General features: G+C 43.2%; 1 protein-coding gene across 1 annotated transcript in view; it reads right to left on the reverse strand.

Annotated features, from left to right (window-relative positions):
- The window catches only part of dhx35 (DEAH-box helicase 35), a 112,548-nt gene that overhangs the window by 13,380 nt on the left and 82,847 nt on the right, over positions 1 to 16,321 (reverse strand). The window contains exons 14-18 of the mRNA XM_072243090.1: positions 16,029 to 16,083; positions 11,496 to 11,591; positions 8,655 to 8,749; positions 3,233 to 3,310; positions 1,166 to 1,295 (exon numbers count right to left, since the gene is read on the reverse strand). Coding sequence (XP_072099191.1) covers positions 1,166 to 1,295; positions 3,233 to 3,310; positions 8,655 to 8,749; positions 11,496 to 11,591; positions 16,029 to 16,083 — 454 coding nt within the window. The remainder of the gene's footprint in view (positions 1 to 1,165; positions 1,296 to 3,232; positions 3,311 to 8,654; positions 8,750 to 11,495; positions 11,592 to 16,028; positions 16,084 to 16,321) is intronic.

Genomic DNA, 16,321 nt, shown 5'->3' on the forward strand with positions numbered 1-16,321 from the left:
TCAACTGGTCATTCAATACTGCTGATAAGAGCAAAAAAAAGACTTTTCACTAAATCTGTGCCAAAGGCTGTGGGCTGCACAATTTCAAGATTGAATAAATGCATTCAGTAAATGCATTATGGATGGGGCAAATGCAAGCTGGCTTTTTACACTGAGGTTGGGTGAGACTAGAGCTAGAGGTAATTGGTTAAGGGTGAAAGGTGAAGTATTTAGAGTGACCATGAAGGGGAACTTCTGCACTCAGAGGGTGGTGTGAGTTGCCAGTGAAAGGCGTCGATGTGGTTTCATTACAGTATTTAAGAATTTGGGGTTTTGGGCGTCGATGTTCTTTTAGTGATTTGTTTTTTTTTGTATAGGGAGAGGGGTATTTCGGGGCAGAGGATCTCGTTGCATTACATGCGGGGAGGGGGTTTGGGGGCTGATGATTGTTTTCTCTTGGTCTTGTGGCTTTGGGAGAAGAAGAATCTCAGAGTTGTATACTTTGTTAATAAGTGAACCTTTGATTTGAGAGGTTTGAGAGAACTATCGTCCAGATGCAGGTTGATGGGACAAGGCAGATTAATAGTTCAACATATACTGGATGGGCTGAAGGGCCTGTGTCTGTGCCCTATGACTCTAAGGACCCTTGTAGCAAGCTCTAGGGAAAAGCTTTCTGAAAGAAGCCACAATCTTTGTCTTGACTCTCAAATGTGTTGCTACAGTCAGTTAATTTGCAAATCAGCGAGAAGTGTACTGGGCAAACTGGCGAAATTGCTGGAATAAAATGCCAGAGTGGTTTACTGATCTGAACACAAAGTCTGAATCCTAACCAAAGCAGCTGGGGAACTTAAACTCAATTAATATTAAATTACCACAGTAGTAATCACCATGAAATATTGGTTTGACACTAAATAAAACATCTGGTTCACCAGAGTGTTTCAGAGTTGGACATAAGAGTGGAATGAGGCTATTTGGCCCATCATGCCTGCTCCAGCATTCAATCACGGCCGACAACCCCTCAGGAGAATATCATACTCAACTCGAATGATGGCACAACTGCTATGGAAGGGCAATCAGAGATGGAAAATAAATTGTGGCTGATCCGCAGTGTCCAAAAAAGAACATATGATGACTTATAACATTGAAATTCACTTCTGCACATTTCAACTGCTCTGGCCTTCCGTACCTTCGCTTGATTTCTTTGGCACTCGGAATTTGGACAGTAACTTTTTCAGTTGCTCTCGGACTACTGTGGCTCTCACAAGTCCTCTATAATTTAAGAAGTGCTTCTGGCACCACTGGGAGTTTTTATTATGCTGCAGCAGAGAGAGGGAGAGAAAAATACTGACAATGTTAACATTTTAACTCATCAGGGATACTTCAAAATAAAAAATTTAAGAACATTGGAATGGGTGAAGGCATATTGTCTAAAATTATTAAGGCCCTCCATTGGTCAGGATTGACCATGGATGTTGCATCCCAGTTGTCTGCGTAACACACAAGCCAACGGCAGTACAATATGGAGAGCAAGCTGTTGCCCATATAACAGGCTCCTCCTCTCCAAAGGAAATGTCACAGACCGATACAGCTTGGCACCAACAGCGTCTCAGGAGTTGCCAATCAGCATTTAACTCAACATTGCACTACCATTGGGAACCCAGCTCTGTATTTTTCCTCGGGGTTTACTCTCAGAGCCTTCCCCATGAGTGGGTATAGGCACAAGACAGCGGAGGTTTGAGACCAGAATTCTCCTTCTCCTAGATGAGCCGCCAACCACAGCTGACGAGCTCCATCTGCTCAAATCTAAAATGATAAACATTGCGATAACAAGTTATATCTATATAGCAATTTGTATATCATGTAACTCATTCCATATTTTAACATTATTTCACCTGCACTTGTAAACCTGTAGCCCCTACACTGTCCATTGGATTACAAGTCTCTCAATCTTCATTGTTCTGGAAACTACACACAGTGGCTACGTTATTAGGTGCGCAGGAGTGGAACCCAGCGTGGTCTTCTGCTGCTGTGGCCCATCCATTATGAATCAAGTTTTTGGTCACCTGTCTGAAATTTGCAGTATTATTTACACGCAATAGCCACTTTATTAGGTACACCTGTACATCTGCTCATTAATGAAAACATCTAATCTGCCAATCATGTGACAGCAACTCAATGCATAAAAGTATGCAGGCATGGTCAAGAGGTTCCGTTGTTGTTCAGACCAAACATCAGAATGGGGAAGAAATGTGATCTAAGTGACTTTGAACGAGGAATAATTATTGGTACCAGATGGGTTGGTTTGAGTATCTCAGGAACTGCTGATCTCCTAGACTTTATACACACAACAGTCTCTAAAGTCTAAAGAGAATGGTGCAAAAAACAGAAACAAAAAATCCAGTAAGTGGCAGCTCTGTGGGAGAAAATGCCTTGTTAATGGGAGAGGCCAGAGGAGAATGGCCAGACTGGTTCAAGCTGATAGGAAGGCGACAGTGACTTAAATAACCATGCCTTTCAACAGTGGTGTACAGAAGAGCATCTCTGAATGCACAACGTGTCAAACCTTGACTGGGCTACAGTAGCAGAAAACTACGAACATACACTTACTTCTTAGCCACTTTATTAGGTACAGGAGTAGTAAAGTGCCCACTGTGTGCATCTTTTAATAACATTCCAAGAAAGTGATTTGGGACATTTAGTTATATTATTATTGGATGGCGGGGTGGAGATGCGTCCCTACCAAAGGAGGGGTAAGGTGCTCCTTCCTTCCACTAGCCTGCAGGTCACCCTTGGGCAAGGTGTAGCACCTGCTTAGCTCCCCCCCAACCATCCCCCACCCCTGATCAAGGTCACGTGAAGCCACGGGAGCAGGTGGTGGATGGTCGTATGAGCAGCTGGTGCATATCACAAGTCCTGGTTATGTGACCACTGACACCAGGCAGACAATCTCTGAAGAGTATTGATAATGGCTGGGGTCACCCATATTGTAAAGAAACTGCCCAGAAGAAGGCAATGGCAAACCACTTCTGTAGAAAAATCTGCCAAGAATAATCATGGTTAAATGACCATGATTGCCAAGTCATATGACACGGCTCATAATGAATTAAATAAATTATATTACCGGTGGCATTTAAGTATAAATTTTGCAGTTCTGTTTAATAGATTACAGGTCAACAATCAATTCACATGGCTTTATAGACAATAAAAGAGATTCTGCAACTCTTTAATCTCAATAAAAACACTGGATTCAAACCTTAATGAAGGCCTCATAGACGTTGAGCATTGTGAGATGATCCCCCTCTGCTACAGCAAACTTCCTGTGTTCTCTTGCCTTGAGAGGGAAGGTTAAAACAACACCGTGAGTTATAGAGCAAACCACTGAGGCATGTTCAACCACAGGAAAAAGACAACTTGAAGCGTAACCAAACAAAACACTTATATTTCTCTCCCATTACATACACTGCCTCCCCCAGTCAAGAACCCCACGCACAAACATCAGCGCGAGGCATTTAACCCCTAATCTAATTTCAAACACTGCCCGACTGATGATTATGGCAACTGCTTACAATTTCAGGTTTTAAGCGACCCATAAGACATAGGATCATCATTAGGCCATTCGGCCCATTGAGTCTTCTCAGCCATTCCATTATGGCTGATTTATAACCCCTCTTAACCCCATTCTCCTGTCTTCTCCCCATAACCTTTGACACCCTTAGTAATCAAGAACCTATCAAAATTCACTTTAAATGTTCAAAGTGACTTGAGCTCCACTGTTGCCAGTGGCAATGAATTCCACAGATTCACCATATGCTGGCTAAGGAAATTCCTCCTCATCTCCATTCTAATGTGATGGCCTTTTATTCTGAGGTTCTCTGGTCTTAAACTACTCACTATAGGAAACATCCTCTCCACATCCACTCTATTTCAGCCTTTCAGCGATTTGAAATTCAGGGATAAAAGTCATTGGACATAGGAACAGAATTAGGCCATTTGGCCCATCCAGTTCGCTCCTCCATTCCATCATGGCTGATTTATTATCCCTCTCAACCCCATTCTCCTGCCTTTTCCCCGTAACCTTTGACACCTGGACGAATTAAGAAACTATCAGCCACTGCTTCAAATATAGTCAGTGACTTGTCCTCCATATGGTCTTATATATCTTTTTATCCTTGAATTATTTTATGGTTGTTCTCATAAAAGAATCATAATCATTGGAGGCACTTAAAGCTGATTAATGCAGACAAACTATAAATGTCAGTGACAAGAAAATATCTAATTGATTACTGGAGCAGAATGGGAGGCCTACTCCTGTTTTTATGTCCCTATTTCTGTCAGTAGGCTCTGCAATATTAGTGGTTACCCTGCTTGCAGCAATCTGCTTGCTGGATGTAATGGGGTCTTTTCTGCCATCAGAATGACATTATTATACTTTGAGCAGATTTTACAGCATAAAGGTTTTGCTTTTACTAAAATCCAGTTAATAAAGTATGAAACTGAAAATGTTGATAAGCACTTAAATGTTTGGGATTAATGTACAGCAAATGTTCCAAACGACAATAAATTCTTGAAAAAGAAGTTTGGTTTTGTGCATTGTTACTCATAGGAACAGGTGTTAAAATATCATGTGCATAAGGCTGTAATAACACTCAGTAAACACAAGCAAGTCTGCAGATGCTGGAAATCCAGAGCAACACACACAAAATGCAGGCAGCATCTATGGAAATGAATATACTGTCGACGTTTCGGGCTGAGACCCTCCTTCAGGACTGAAAAGGAAGGGGTCAGACGCCAGATTAAAAAGGCAGATGGGGGGGGGAGCAGGGTAGGAGGCTAGCTGGAAGGTGTTAGGTGAAGCCAGGTGGGTGGGAAAGGTAAAGGGCTGCAGAGGAAGGAATCTGATAGGAGAGCAGAGTGGACCATAGGAGAAAGAGAAGGAAGAGGGGATCCAGAGGGAGGTGATAGGCAGGCAAGGAGAGGTACAAGGCCAGAGTGGTGAATGGAAGAAGAGAGGAGGCGGAGGGATTTTTTTTTAACTGGAAGGAGAAATCGATATTCATGCCATCATGTTGGAGGCAACCAGACAGAATATAAGGTGTTGCTCCTCCACCCTGAGGGTAGCCTCATCTTGGCACAAAAGGAGGCCATAGACCGACATGTCGGAATGGGAATCAGATTTAAAATGTTTAGCCACTGGGGATTTCCACTTAAGTGTGTGGGAGTGTCAGGCTTATAAAAGCATCAGAATCATCTAAATCCATTTGTAAGCTTTAAAACTTTCAGAATGAACAACCAAACTCTTCAGATTACAATTCTTATACTTATAGTGAAGGGGATATTAGCAAGCTAAGGTTAGCACATCAACTTGATTCAAAATATAATGCCTCACTATTTTTATCAAAACTGAAAAATTCATGGCAAGGGTAAAGGGAACAAGATCAGTTTCTTTCTTTAAGAGGAATTAGAATTTATTTTATTTTATTTAGAAATACAGCACAGTAACAAGCCCTTCCAGCCCAATGAGCCTCGCTGCCCTAATATCACCCATGTGACTAATTAACCTACTAACCTATACGTCTTTGGAATGCAGGAGGAAACCAGAGCACCCAGCGGAAACCCACGTGATCACAGGGAGAATGTACAAACTCCCTACAGACAACTGTGGGAATTGAATGCAGTAATAGTGTTAAGCTAACTGCTACACCTTTGAGCTGCCCCCTCCCCCAGTACTGTTTGCGAAAAGCTTGTACTGGAGAGAGGTTCTTAATGTGATAAGAATCAACAATGTAAATATGCAAACCTGCTGTTGATCTGCAATTATTGAGACAAATGACAGAGGTGTGGAAATTTGTGGGGTCAGACAATTCTTTCTAGCATTTCAAGGAAGATAATTCTGTCTGCTTTTACGTTCTGTGGGTACTGAGGAGTGAAGCAATGGGGCCACACATCATGAAGCGCAGTAAAGTTAAACTGTGTGAAACCAGCTATGAACCATGTACATTCTGCAGTCATTCAGATAACTGGTTTTACAGCTGCCTGTCTCGACCTCGGAAACAAACTCACTTGGAAACATGACAATGCCTAGAAGAATAACATATTTTGCCAAAAAAAAAAATCTGATTGGTAATTAGGTAATGAGGTGAGCTTCAAATATTTATAAAGCACATCAACTGCAGTGTGATTTGAGCTCCTCTGTCACAAAAGAATAACCGAAAAGGATTCAGGAATGCCTAAATCAAATGAGTAGCTGGAGCAAGGAAACTGCTGTTTCCACCGATCTCAAACTGGGAAAGCAATAACTGTGCTAATATAAATGTGGGCCTCATTACTTAAAGGAGGAGGGAAGTTGCCTAGAGTGGCAGCACAGAACTCAGCTGACTGTGATGCTATCTGTAAGTCAAAGAACCCACTGATGATCATTGCCAAGGTGATCACAAACCGCATGCACAAACTGGCCCTGGAGAACAAACCAGTCAGGAAAGAGTCAAAGAGTAGGAGCAAAGGGGGCCTTTTCTGGTTGGCTGCCAGTGGCTAGTGGTGTTCCAAAGGGGTCTGTGTTGGGACTGCTTCTTTTTACGTCAATGATTTGCATGATGATCTTGTGGTCAAGTTTGTAGACGATACGTAGTGCTGATACGAGGCAGGTAGTGCTGAGGAAGCAGGGAATCTGCAGAAGGACTTGGACAGATCGGGAGAATGAACAAAGAAGTGGCAGATGGAATGCAGTATAAGAAAGTGTGCGGTCATGCACTTTGGTAGAAGGAATAAAGGCGTAGACTGTTTTCTAAATGGAGAGAAAATACAGAAATCAGAGGTGCAAAGGGACTTGGGAGTCGTTAATTTGCAGGTTGAGTCAGTGGTAAGGAAGACTTTTGCAACGTTAGCATTCATTTCAAGAGGACTTGAATATAAAAGCAAGGATGTAATGCTGAGGCTTTATAAGGCATTGGTTAGACTGCACAGAATATTGAGAGTAATTGTGGGAAAAGATGTGCTGGCATTGGAGGTGGTCCAGAGGAGGTTCATGAGAATGGTTCCAGGAATGAAAGGGTTAACAAATGAGGAATATTTGAACGCTCTGGGCCTGTACTCCTTAGACTTCAGAAGAGTGGTGGGGGGAAATCTCATTGAAACTTATTGAATATTGAAAGGCCTAGATAGAGTGGATGTGCAGACGATGTTTCCTGGAGTGGATGAGTTTAGGACCAGAGGGCACTGACTCAGAGGAAAGAGATGTCCATTTTGAAGAGAAATGAGGAGGAATTTCTTTAGCCAGAGGGTGGTGAATCTGTAATTGGGTATATTTAAAGCAGAGATTGATAGATTTTTGATTAGTCAGGGCATCAAACGTTAGGAGGAGAAGGCAGGGGAATGGGGTTGTGAGGGATAATAAATCAGCCATGATGAAATAGCGGAGTAAAGTTGATAGAATCAATGGCCAAATTCTGCTCCTATGTCTTATGACCTTATTATCTTATAGTCTTATTCCAGCATGAAGCCTGTTACTGGAGGGGATTATGACCCTAAGGTCAGACGAGCGACAGAAAAAGGAGAATGGATGATGGATGGGAGGGGTTGCCATAAGAGCGGGTACATGACTTTTGGGGGTTGGGAAGATCTTGCATGGTAGCGAAGTGGTTAAGGTAACTCCATTAACAGTGTCAGCGACGCGGGTTAAGTTCCACCACTGTCTGTATGCTGTCCCCTCGACTGCATAGATTTCCTCTGGCTGCTCTGGTTTCCTCCCATATTCCAAAGACGCACAGGTCACATGGGTGTAATTGGGAGGCGTGGTACGTTGGTCCAGAAGGACCTGTTACTGTTCTGCATCTCGACATAAATTCAAGATTCAAGATCATTTATTGTCATTTGAATGTAAAAAAAAGAACAAAATGATTGTTACTCTGGATCCGATGGAGCATAAAAAAACACAATAGGCATAAAGAACACAATAAAAATACACGATAAATGTAAATATAAAAGTAGTCCTATAAAACACAGTGTACAAGTAACAAGTAAGTTTTGAGTGTGGCCAAATAAACATAAGGTTAGCCTATATACAGTTCATAGATTAATTGTATGTACATAAAGTGATGCTAGGTACAGGAGTGTCTGCACATAACGTAATCGATACATAAGTAACCTGTAAATAATGAGGATTTGTGGGGGATATCAAGATCACAACTGGATTATGGATGAGAACTGGTCTTGTGATCAGGTTAAGCATGGGGGTGAGATTAGTGCAGGGAACATTCTAGAGGGAGAGCTATCAGCAGGGATGGGCTTTAATTTAAAGTGGACCTCCCAACTGAAGTAAGGTGCCATGGGCAGGTCCCCTTTAACTAACCCTAAGGCACATTTGCCGTGAAGCGTTGCTCCTGTGATAATGGTTCACACCCTCCACAGGACAGAAGCAATGTCCTGGCATAAGCTGCAGGTTGCTATGCAGCAGCATATAAGGAGCATGAAAGATACAGTGGGACAACTGCAGACATTGTCATGCTGGTAGTAAGACCAAATTATCAACCTGTTGCTCGTGAGGGTTATATTTTGGGAATATATAGGCCTTGACGCCCCAGGCCAGAGCACTGGATTGTTATGATGCAAAATCTCATCTCTGAAAGAAGCAGGGGATATACAAGTGGTGGTGGCCCAAATGTGAAACTTTCTAAACCTACCGCAGCACTTTTCTGGTTCGGTGGTACCACAAACACATTTTGTATTTGCATCATGGCTGCTATGGTCAAGATCTCCTGTGAACATCCAAAATTCCCTTAAAAGGACAAGATCATAATTAATTACCTTTTCTATTTCATCACAATGTCACAAGTTAAACATTAATAAATATACATTCATTTAAAAATAACTTGTCAAGAAATTCTGATTTTGCTGTGTGAGACCATTGGATTAGGGTTTAGAATTGTGTTATTTTTCTTATGCTTGCTCAGCATAAATAACTGCACTCACATCAACTCTGAACTGATTCCACAAACTATGGACTCACTTTCAAGGACTCTACAACTCATATTCTCAGTATTATTTATGTACTTATTTATTGATTATTATATTTTTTGCATTTGCAGTTTGTCTTCTTTCGCATATCAGCTGTTTGTCAGTCTTTGTGTATACTTTTTCAGATTCTATTGTATTTCTTTGTATCTTCTGTGAACACCTGCAAAAAAATGAATCTCAAGGTTGTATATGGTGTCATTAGGGACCCTCATCATCCAGTACCTGCCCTCTTCTCATTACTATGCTCAAGGAAGAAACACAAAAGCCTGAAGACATACACTCTTCCCTTCCGCCATCAGATTTCTGTCTGCATCACCGTCGGGTACGGGGGTGGTGGGGCTACTGCATAGGATCGAAATAAGCTGCAGAGAGTTGTAAACTTAGTCAGCTCCATCATAGGCACTAGTCTCCGTAGTATCCAAGACACCTTTATTTATACTTATTTAATTTTCTTTTTAAAAGTATTTATTAATTGCAATTTATAGTTATTATTATGTATTGCAACAACAAAACAACAAGTTTCACAACATATGTCAATGATATTAAACCTGACTCTGATTCTGTTCATTTCCCTCTATAGACGCTGCCTGAGCTGCTGAGTTCCTCCAGCATTTTGTGTGTTGGAGTGTTAGGTTTTATGGAGAATCTTAAAGGAGGTTGAGATGGAGAAAAGAAGAAGAAATTGTTGGAGAATTGTCCTCTTTGGAGTCTACTGGTTGAAGTTATGTCTTCTGAGGATTGAGCAGTGTAAACTTGGAGTGCTTGCCAGTCAAAGCTGTCTCAGACTGGGGAAGGCGACACAGCGAAGGCACTACAAGGAGGAGGATTTTGCATTCAAGGCCTTACAAGATCAGAGGCCAGTGTAGATCAGCATGCATGGAGGGATGAGCAGTGAACATTAGGTTCCAACAAGTAAGAGATTTTTGGATAAGTACGTGGATGGGAGGGGTATGGAGGTCAAGGTGCAGGTTCAAATGTCAAAGTTCAAAGTAAATTTATTGTCAAGGAATGTATACCATATACAACCTTGAGATTCATCTTCTTGCAGGCAGCCACAAAACAAAGAAATACAACGGAATCCCTGAAAAACCATCACAGCAAATACCGACAAACATCCAATGTGCAAAAGAGGGCAAATCGTGTAAATGATAAAAAATCAACAAATAATACATAGAACCTGAGCTGCAGAGTCCCCTAAAGTAACTCCACTGCAGAGCCAGTTCAGTGCTGAGGCAAGTGAAGCTGGTCCAGAGCAACAACTGCTCCCAAACCTGGTGCTGTGGGATCCAAGACTCTCGATGCTAGTGGCAAGAAGAGAGGGAGATGGGTCAAATGCAGTCTGATGGTGCTGAATGCTGGTCCAATTTCCACTATCGGGCCTTGATGCTTTAATCACGCAGAGTAATGGAGACCTTTGACTGCTAGGTTCTGTAACTGCATTCCTGAGAGTCAAGTTCACTGAATCATTTAGGAGTTCATAACACCGCCAGTTTGTTTAGATGGTTGAAAAGTACATCTCTTAAAGGGAAATTACAGGCAGTGATCGTAGTTCAGAAGAAGTATATCTAATAAAATAACTTGTAGTTTTGGGAGCAGCCTGCAAAACTTTGCCGGATGTCACTAGTGCCATCTTGGAAGGGACTGGGCAGAATAAAAATTTGGCACAGACTAGATGGGCCAAAGGGCCCACTTCTGTGCGGTAGTGTTCTATGACTCTAACAGGGAATAGGTGCATCAGTTCAAGGTTATACGTGATGAACTTGAAGCAGGTTCTGGATGGGAGGAGGGTCAGGTGATCACTGGGGAGCAGTGTAACATATTGCAAAACTCAGCCACATAACAATAGAAAATTGTGTTAAAATATGTCATTTTTATTGGTTCAGAATCAGACCTTTTGGCATATTTTGCAAGGCACCGGACCACACAAAGGATTACGAGATCTGCTGAAAGGATCATCGAGGTCTCTTTTCTTATCTTACCTTAAAGATATTTATCAGGAGCGCTGCGTACACAGGGCCCTTAGCATTGTCAATCCCATCCATCCAACTATCTCTTTGACCCTTTACTATCAGGCAGGAGGCACGCTAGCATTAGGACAAGAACTATTAGGATGGTAAACAGCTTTTACCCCAAGCCATAAGACTACTGCGCTCCCTGCCGCAACCTAGGTCTCATCACACACGAAGTACCAGTACCATTATACTGTTTACTTTTTAAATTGCATGGTATATGTACCTTATTATTTGTTAATTTATTTTTGGTAATATTATTTTATGTGTTGTGTGTGTGAGTTACATGTACTGTGTTGTGCAACTTGGTCTGGAAGAATGTTGGTGGCATATGTGTGTCTGGTTGAATGACAATAAATTTAACTTGAATTTGAAGTTTTTCTCTTCACACCACTCCCTAACCACTCTCCACCATTGTCACCAACACTTATGCTGTTCTGGAGTGTACTCGAGCACAGTACACGAGTCATACTTTACTGGTCCAACCCGAAAGCTTACCTGATTCCAGCAGCATTTTAGCAAACATTGGATTCAGAGGAAATTCAGCCATGCGTAAGCCGAGGGGATCGGTAAGGAAGCATTGATCATTCAAACCTGCAACCGGCACACAGAAAAATCCTGTAATTACTGAAGTGATTTGCAACCCAGTAACATATTCAAGGTGGTGTGGCCAACACGTGCTACATTCAGTTACGTATTTGTGCTCATGGAATCCCGGAGAAATACTAAACACAATAGATTCTGCAGATGCTGGAAATCCAGAGCAACACACACAAAATGCTGGAGGAACTCAGCAGGTCAGGGGAAAGGAATAATGAGTCAACATTTCAGGTCGAGACCATTCAACAGGACTGGAAGGGAAAGGGAAAGAAGCCAGAAATATAAGGTGGGGGTGGGGGAGGGGACAGAGTACAGGAAGGGTCTCGGCTCGAAACGTTGACTGTTTATTCCTTTCCATAGATGCTGCCTGACCTGTTGAGTTCCTCCAACATTTTTCAAAGATTCAAAGTACACTTATTATCAAAATATGAAAACAGAATATAACTTTGACATTTGTACTTCAGCAAGCAGCCACAAAACAAAGAAACACCACGGAACCAGTTCAAAGAAAACATTGAACGCCCAACACGTCAAAAAAGAACAAATTGCACAAACGACTAAAAACGAGTGAACAACACATAGAATAACAAGCATCAATCCAGGAGTCCAGGAGTATTCAGCTTAGTTCAGTTCAACTCCGCGCCACTAACCAACTGCAGGCCGCAGAGTTCTTGCCAAGGTTCCCCAGTTCACACCAATTGGGTCAAACCACTCAAAAACAGCAAAAAAGAGTAACCAGAATCCTGAAACACATGCAACATGAACTTCAAAGTCCGCCAAAATGAACCCATAGCGATGAGCCTCGCTGATCAACCCTTGCAATGTGAAACCCAAGATTCCTGCACTTTCCTCCAACAGCAGCTAATAAGAGGGCAAGGAAGACTGGCCAAATGCAGTCCGACGGCGCAACACACCTGACTACCCTCCGTTCTCATCCTCAGCGATTTCAACCTAGTTCGATGCCTCAGTCTGAGTGAAGTAATGGAGTCAATCACGGGCTCGTACCCCATCTCCCAGCTTCCAAGCAACACACTCTGCTCCCAACCTTACCAAACTGCCTCAGAGACAGCAAAGTGCTAGAATGCTGAATCAGCTTAAACACACCAACAGAATGTAAATCGCAGGTTCCAATTGCACATAGCTTAGTAGAAGTATAAGAAGTAGCTTTGTGAACTGTCTGCAGGACGTCACTATTGGTCACGTAGCTTGCTGCTGCTATCTTGAACAGAACATATATTTAGAACATAGGACATAGAACATAGAAGTTACAGCACATTACGAGCCCTTCGGCCCACAATGTTGTGCTGACCATGTAACCTACTCTAGAGACTGCCTAGGATTTCCCTAGCACATAGCCCTCTATTTTTCTGTTTTGTGCATATTTCCCTGAAAATGAATAACATAGCTTCTGATTCCCCTCAGTGTGAAGTCAAATAGCAGAAATGACTGACAAGAAATATGTCAGTTAGCTTTGTAAACAGATTTAGATCATGGGCTTTCTCTCCAAACAACTTAACATGACAATAAAACAGACTTTTGAGATTTACTTTCGATCCAGAATAGTGACAAGTGTCTTGGCATTTAAGGTCTTGAATGAGTTTGGTACGGCATTCATGACTGTAACTCCACTGTAATGAACACTCAGAATCAAAATTCAAAAGCAATTTAATACTTGTACGGTAACTCAGATAAACTCAGAATATCTCATACTCAGATTCATTTACTTATTTCTTATTTGGAGATACAGTGCAGGACAGGTCCTTCTGGCCCAATGGGTCACACCGTCCAGCAACCCACCTATCTAACACTAGCTTAACCACAGGACAATTTACAAAGACCAATTAATCTGCTAATCAGTATGCCTTTGGACCGTGGGAGGAAACCTGAGCACCCAGAGGAAACCCACACGTCAATGGGGAGGAATGTACAAACTCCTTACAGGTGACTTCAGAATTGAACTCTGAACTCTGACGCCCCAAGTTGTAACAGCATCATGCTGACTGCTACCCTACTGTGGCGCCCCACATGAACGACGTTCAGACGTATAGTGAAATGTGTGGTTTGCGTTAACAACCAACACAGTTGAGTATGTGCTGGGGGCAGTCTGCAAGGGTTGCCGCAAATTCTGGTGCCGACACAGCATGCCCACTATGCTCAGCAGAACAACACAAGCAGCAACAACAACACAACAAAACAAACCCCCTTCCTGCCCTCCCACCCCAGGACAGTGCTTTAAAACTAGTGACATAATTGGATATGGAGTGATTGCAAGAAAGGAACAGTGAAAGCCGATCTGCACCCAGGTGTTCTGGTGCTGATCATGCAAACTCCTTACAGACAGCAATGGAATTGGGCCCATGTTGCCGGTACCGTAATAGACTTATGCTGACCGCTAAGCTACCGGGCTGTCTCTTTTCTTTGACATGAGAGGACAGAGAATATGTCTCAGTTTATTTCCTCACCCAAAAAAGAGGATGTGTCCAACAGCGTTGCAATCCCCCAGTGCTACAATGGCACATCAACCTGCTTGCTGAATTCAAAGAAACCCAGAAATTTGGTGACTCAGAGGATGCTAGAAACTACTCTGTGGCTGTCAGGCTGTTAGATCTGAATCAATTTCCCCATGAGGAAGAGCATAATTTACACATCTTACACTGTATGTACGTTGGGTCTAATGGCAATTATTTTGTTGTCACATCCCTCATGTGCCTTTCTTCAGATGAAACTTAAGCAAAGGTAACAATCCCACGTACAGAGAATTGAGTCCTTGCTACTCTGACGGAGAGTCTCGGCCCGAAACGTCCACTGTGCTTCTTCCTATGGATGCTGTCTGGCCTGCTGCGTTCCACCAGCATTTTGTGTGTGTTGCTTGAATCTCTAGCATCTGCAGATATCCTCGTGTTTACTCTACTATGTTTATGGATTTTTAAAGAGCAGTGTTTCCCAACCTGGGGTCCACAGAACCCTTAGTTAACGGCAAAACTCCATGGCATAAAAAAGGTTGGGAACCCCTCATTGAGAGATACAGCATGGTAACAGGCCTTTTCCATCCAGCAAACCCGCGCCACCCAATTATATCTGTGTGACCAAATAGCAAGAGAGGAGGGAGGGGAGGAGGGAGGGAAGGGAGGGGTGAGAGGGGGAAAAAGCTCAAAGCAGCTGCGTAGGTTGACACTGTGGTTAAGAAGGCATATGGTGTATTGGCCTTCATCAATCGTGGAGTTGAATTTAGTAGCCCAGAGGTAATGCTGCAGCTATATAGGACCCTGGTCAGACCCCACTTGGAGTACTGTGCTCAGTTCTGGTCGCCTCACTACAGGAAGGATGTGGAAACCATTGAAAGGGTGCAGAGGAGATTTACAAGGATGTTGCCTGGATTGGGGAGCATGCCTTATGAGAACAGGTTGAGTGAACTCGGCCTTTTCTCCTTGGAGCGACGGAGGATGAGAGGTGACCTGATAGAAGTGTATAAGATGATGAGAGGCATTGATTGTATGGATAGTCAGAGGCTTTTTCCCAGGGCTGAAATGGCTGCCACAAGAGGACACAGGTTTAAGGTGCTGGGGAGTAGGTACAGAGGAGATGTCAGGGGTAAGTTTTTTTACGCAGAGAGTGGTGAGTGCGTGGAATGGGCTGCTGGCAATGGTGGTGGAGGCGGATACGATAGGGTCTTTTAAGAGACTTTTGGGTGGGTACATGGAGCTTAGAAAATGGGTAAGCCTAGTAATTTCTAAGGTAGGAACATGTTCGGCACAACTTTGTGGGCTGATGGGCTTGTATTGTGCTGTAGGTTTTCTATGTTTCTATGAAAGAGGGGGGGAGGGAGAAAGAAGAGAGGGGAGGGAGAGGGAGAAAGAAGAGAAGGGAGGGAGGGGGAGGGGGAGGGAAGGGGGAAGGGGAGAGGGAAGGAGGGGGAGAGGGGAGGAGGGGGAGAAGGAAGAGGAGGGGAAGAGGGAAGGGTGTGGGGGAGGGGGAAGGGGAGGAGGGAGAGGGGAGAGAGGGAGGAGGGAGAGGGGAGAGAGGGAGGGGGGAGAGAGGGAGAGGGGGAGAGAGGGTGGGGGAGAGAGGGAGAGGGGGAGAGAGGGAGGGGGAGAGAGGGAGGGGGGAGAGAGGGAGGGGGGGAGAGAGGGAGGGGGAGAGGGAGCAAGATACTCAAGCCAAAGCAAAAACAGAAAACATGCTGGAAAAACTCATCAAGAAAGGCAGCATCCTGTGGAAAGAGAAACAGTCAATGTTTCAGGTTTGCGACTCTTTATCAGAACAGATTCTGCCTGCTTTGTTGAGTTTCTCCAGTATTTTCTCCTTTTCAGCATCTACAAATTCTGACTTCTAAGATACCAAATCTAGTTGCTTTGGTCCTGAAGCTAGTTGGATATCTCCCGTGGTATTTCCTTTTCAAAATTTTCGAAGGAGAAGGTGAAATATCCTTACCTCCTAGTGCATAAAGCAGTTCTAGGGCCTGGACCATTGACTGGGCTGGAGGAGGCTGTGAACAGAACAAAGAGTACACTGGTGTTTGCCTTATTCCATGCCTATTACAACCTCACCAATACTATAGCATACCTATACTTAAAGTCAACTGTACAAACTATAAGCCTTGCATTTGCAGGCAATGGAGGATAGCTGTGACAATTTTTTTGAAGTGTCTCAAAGTAATGTCACCAACACCTCAGCCAAAGTATCATATCATCTATATCAGTGTGCACATTTCTGGCTACCTTACA

The sequence above is a fragment of the Mobula birostris genome, chromosome 2 (genome assembly GCF_030028105.1).
Source record: "Mobula birostris isolate sMobBir1 chromosome 2, sMobBir1.hap1, whole genome shotgun sequence".
Taxonomy (NCBI): domain Eukaryota; kingdom Metazoa; phylum Chordata; class Chondrichthyes; order Myliobatiformes; family Myliobatidae; genus Mobula; species Mobula birostris.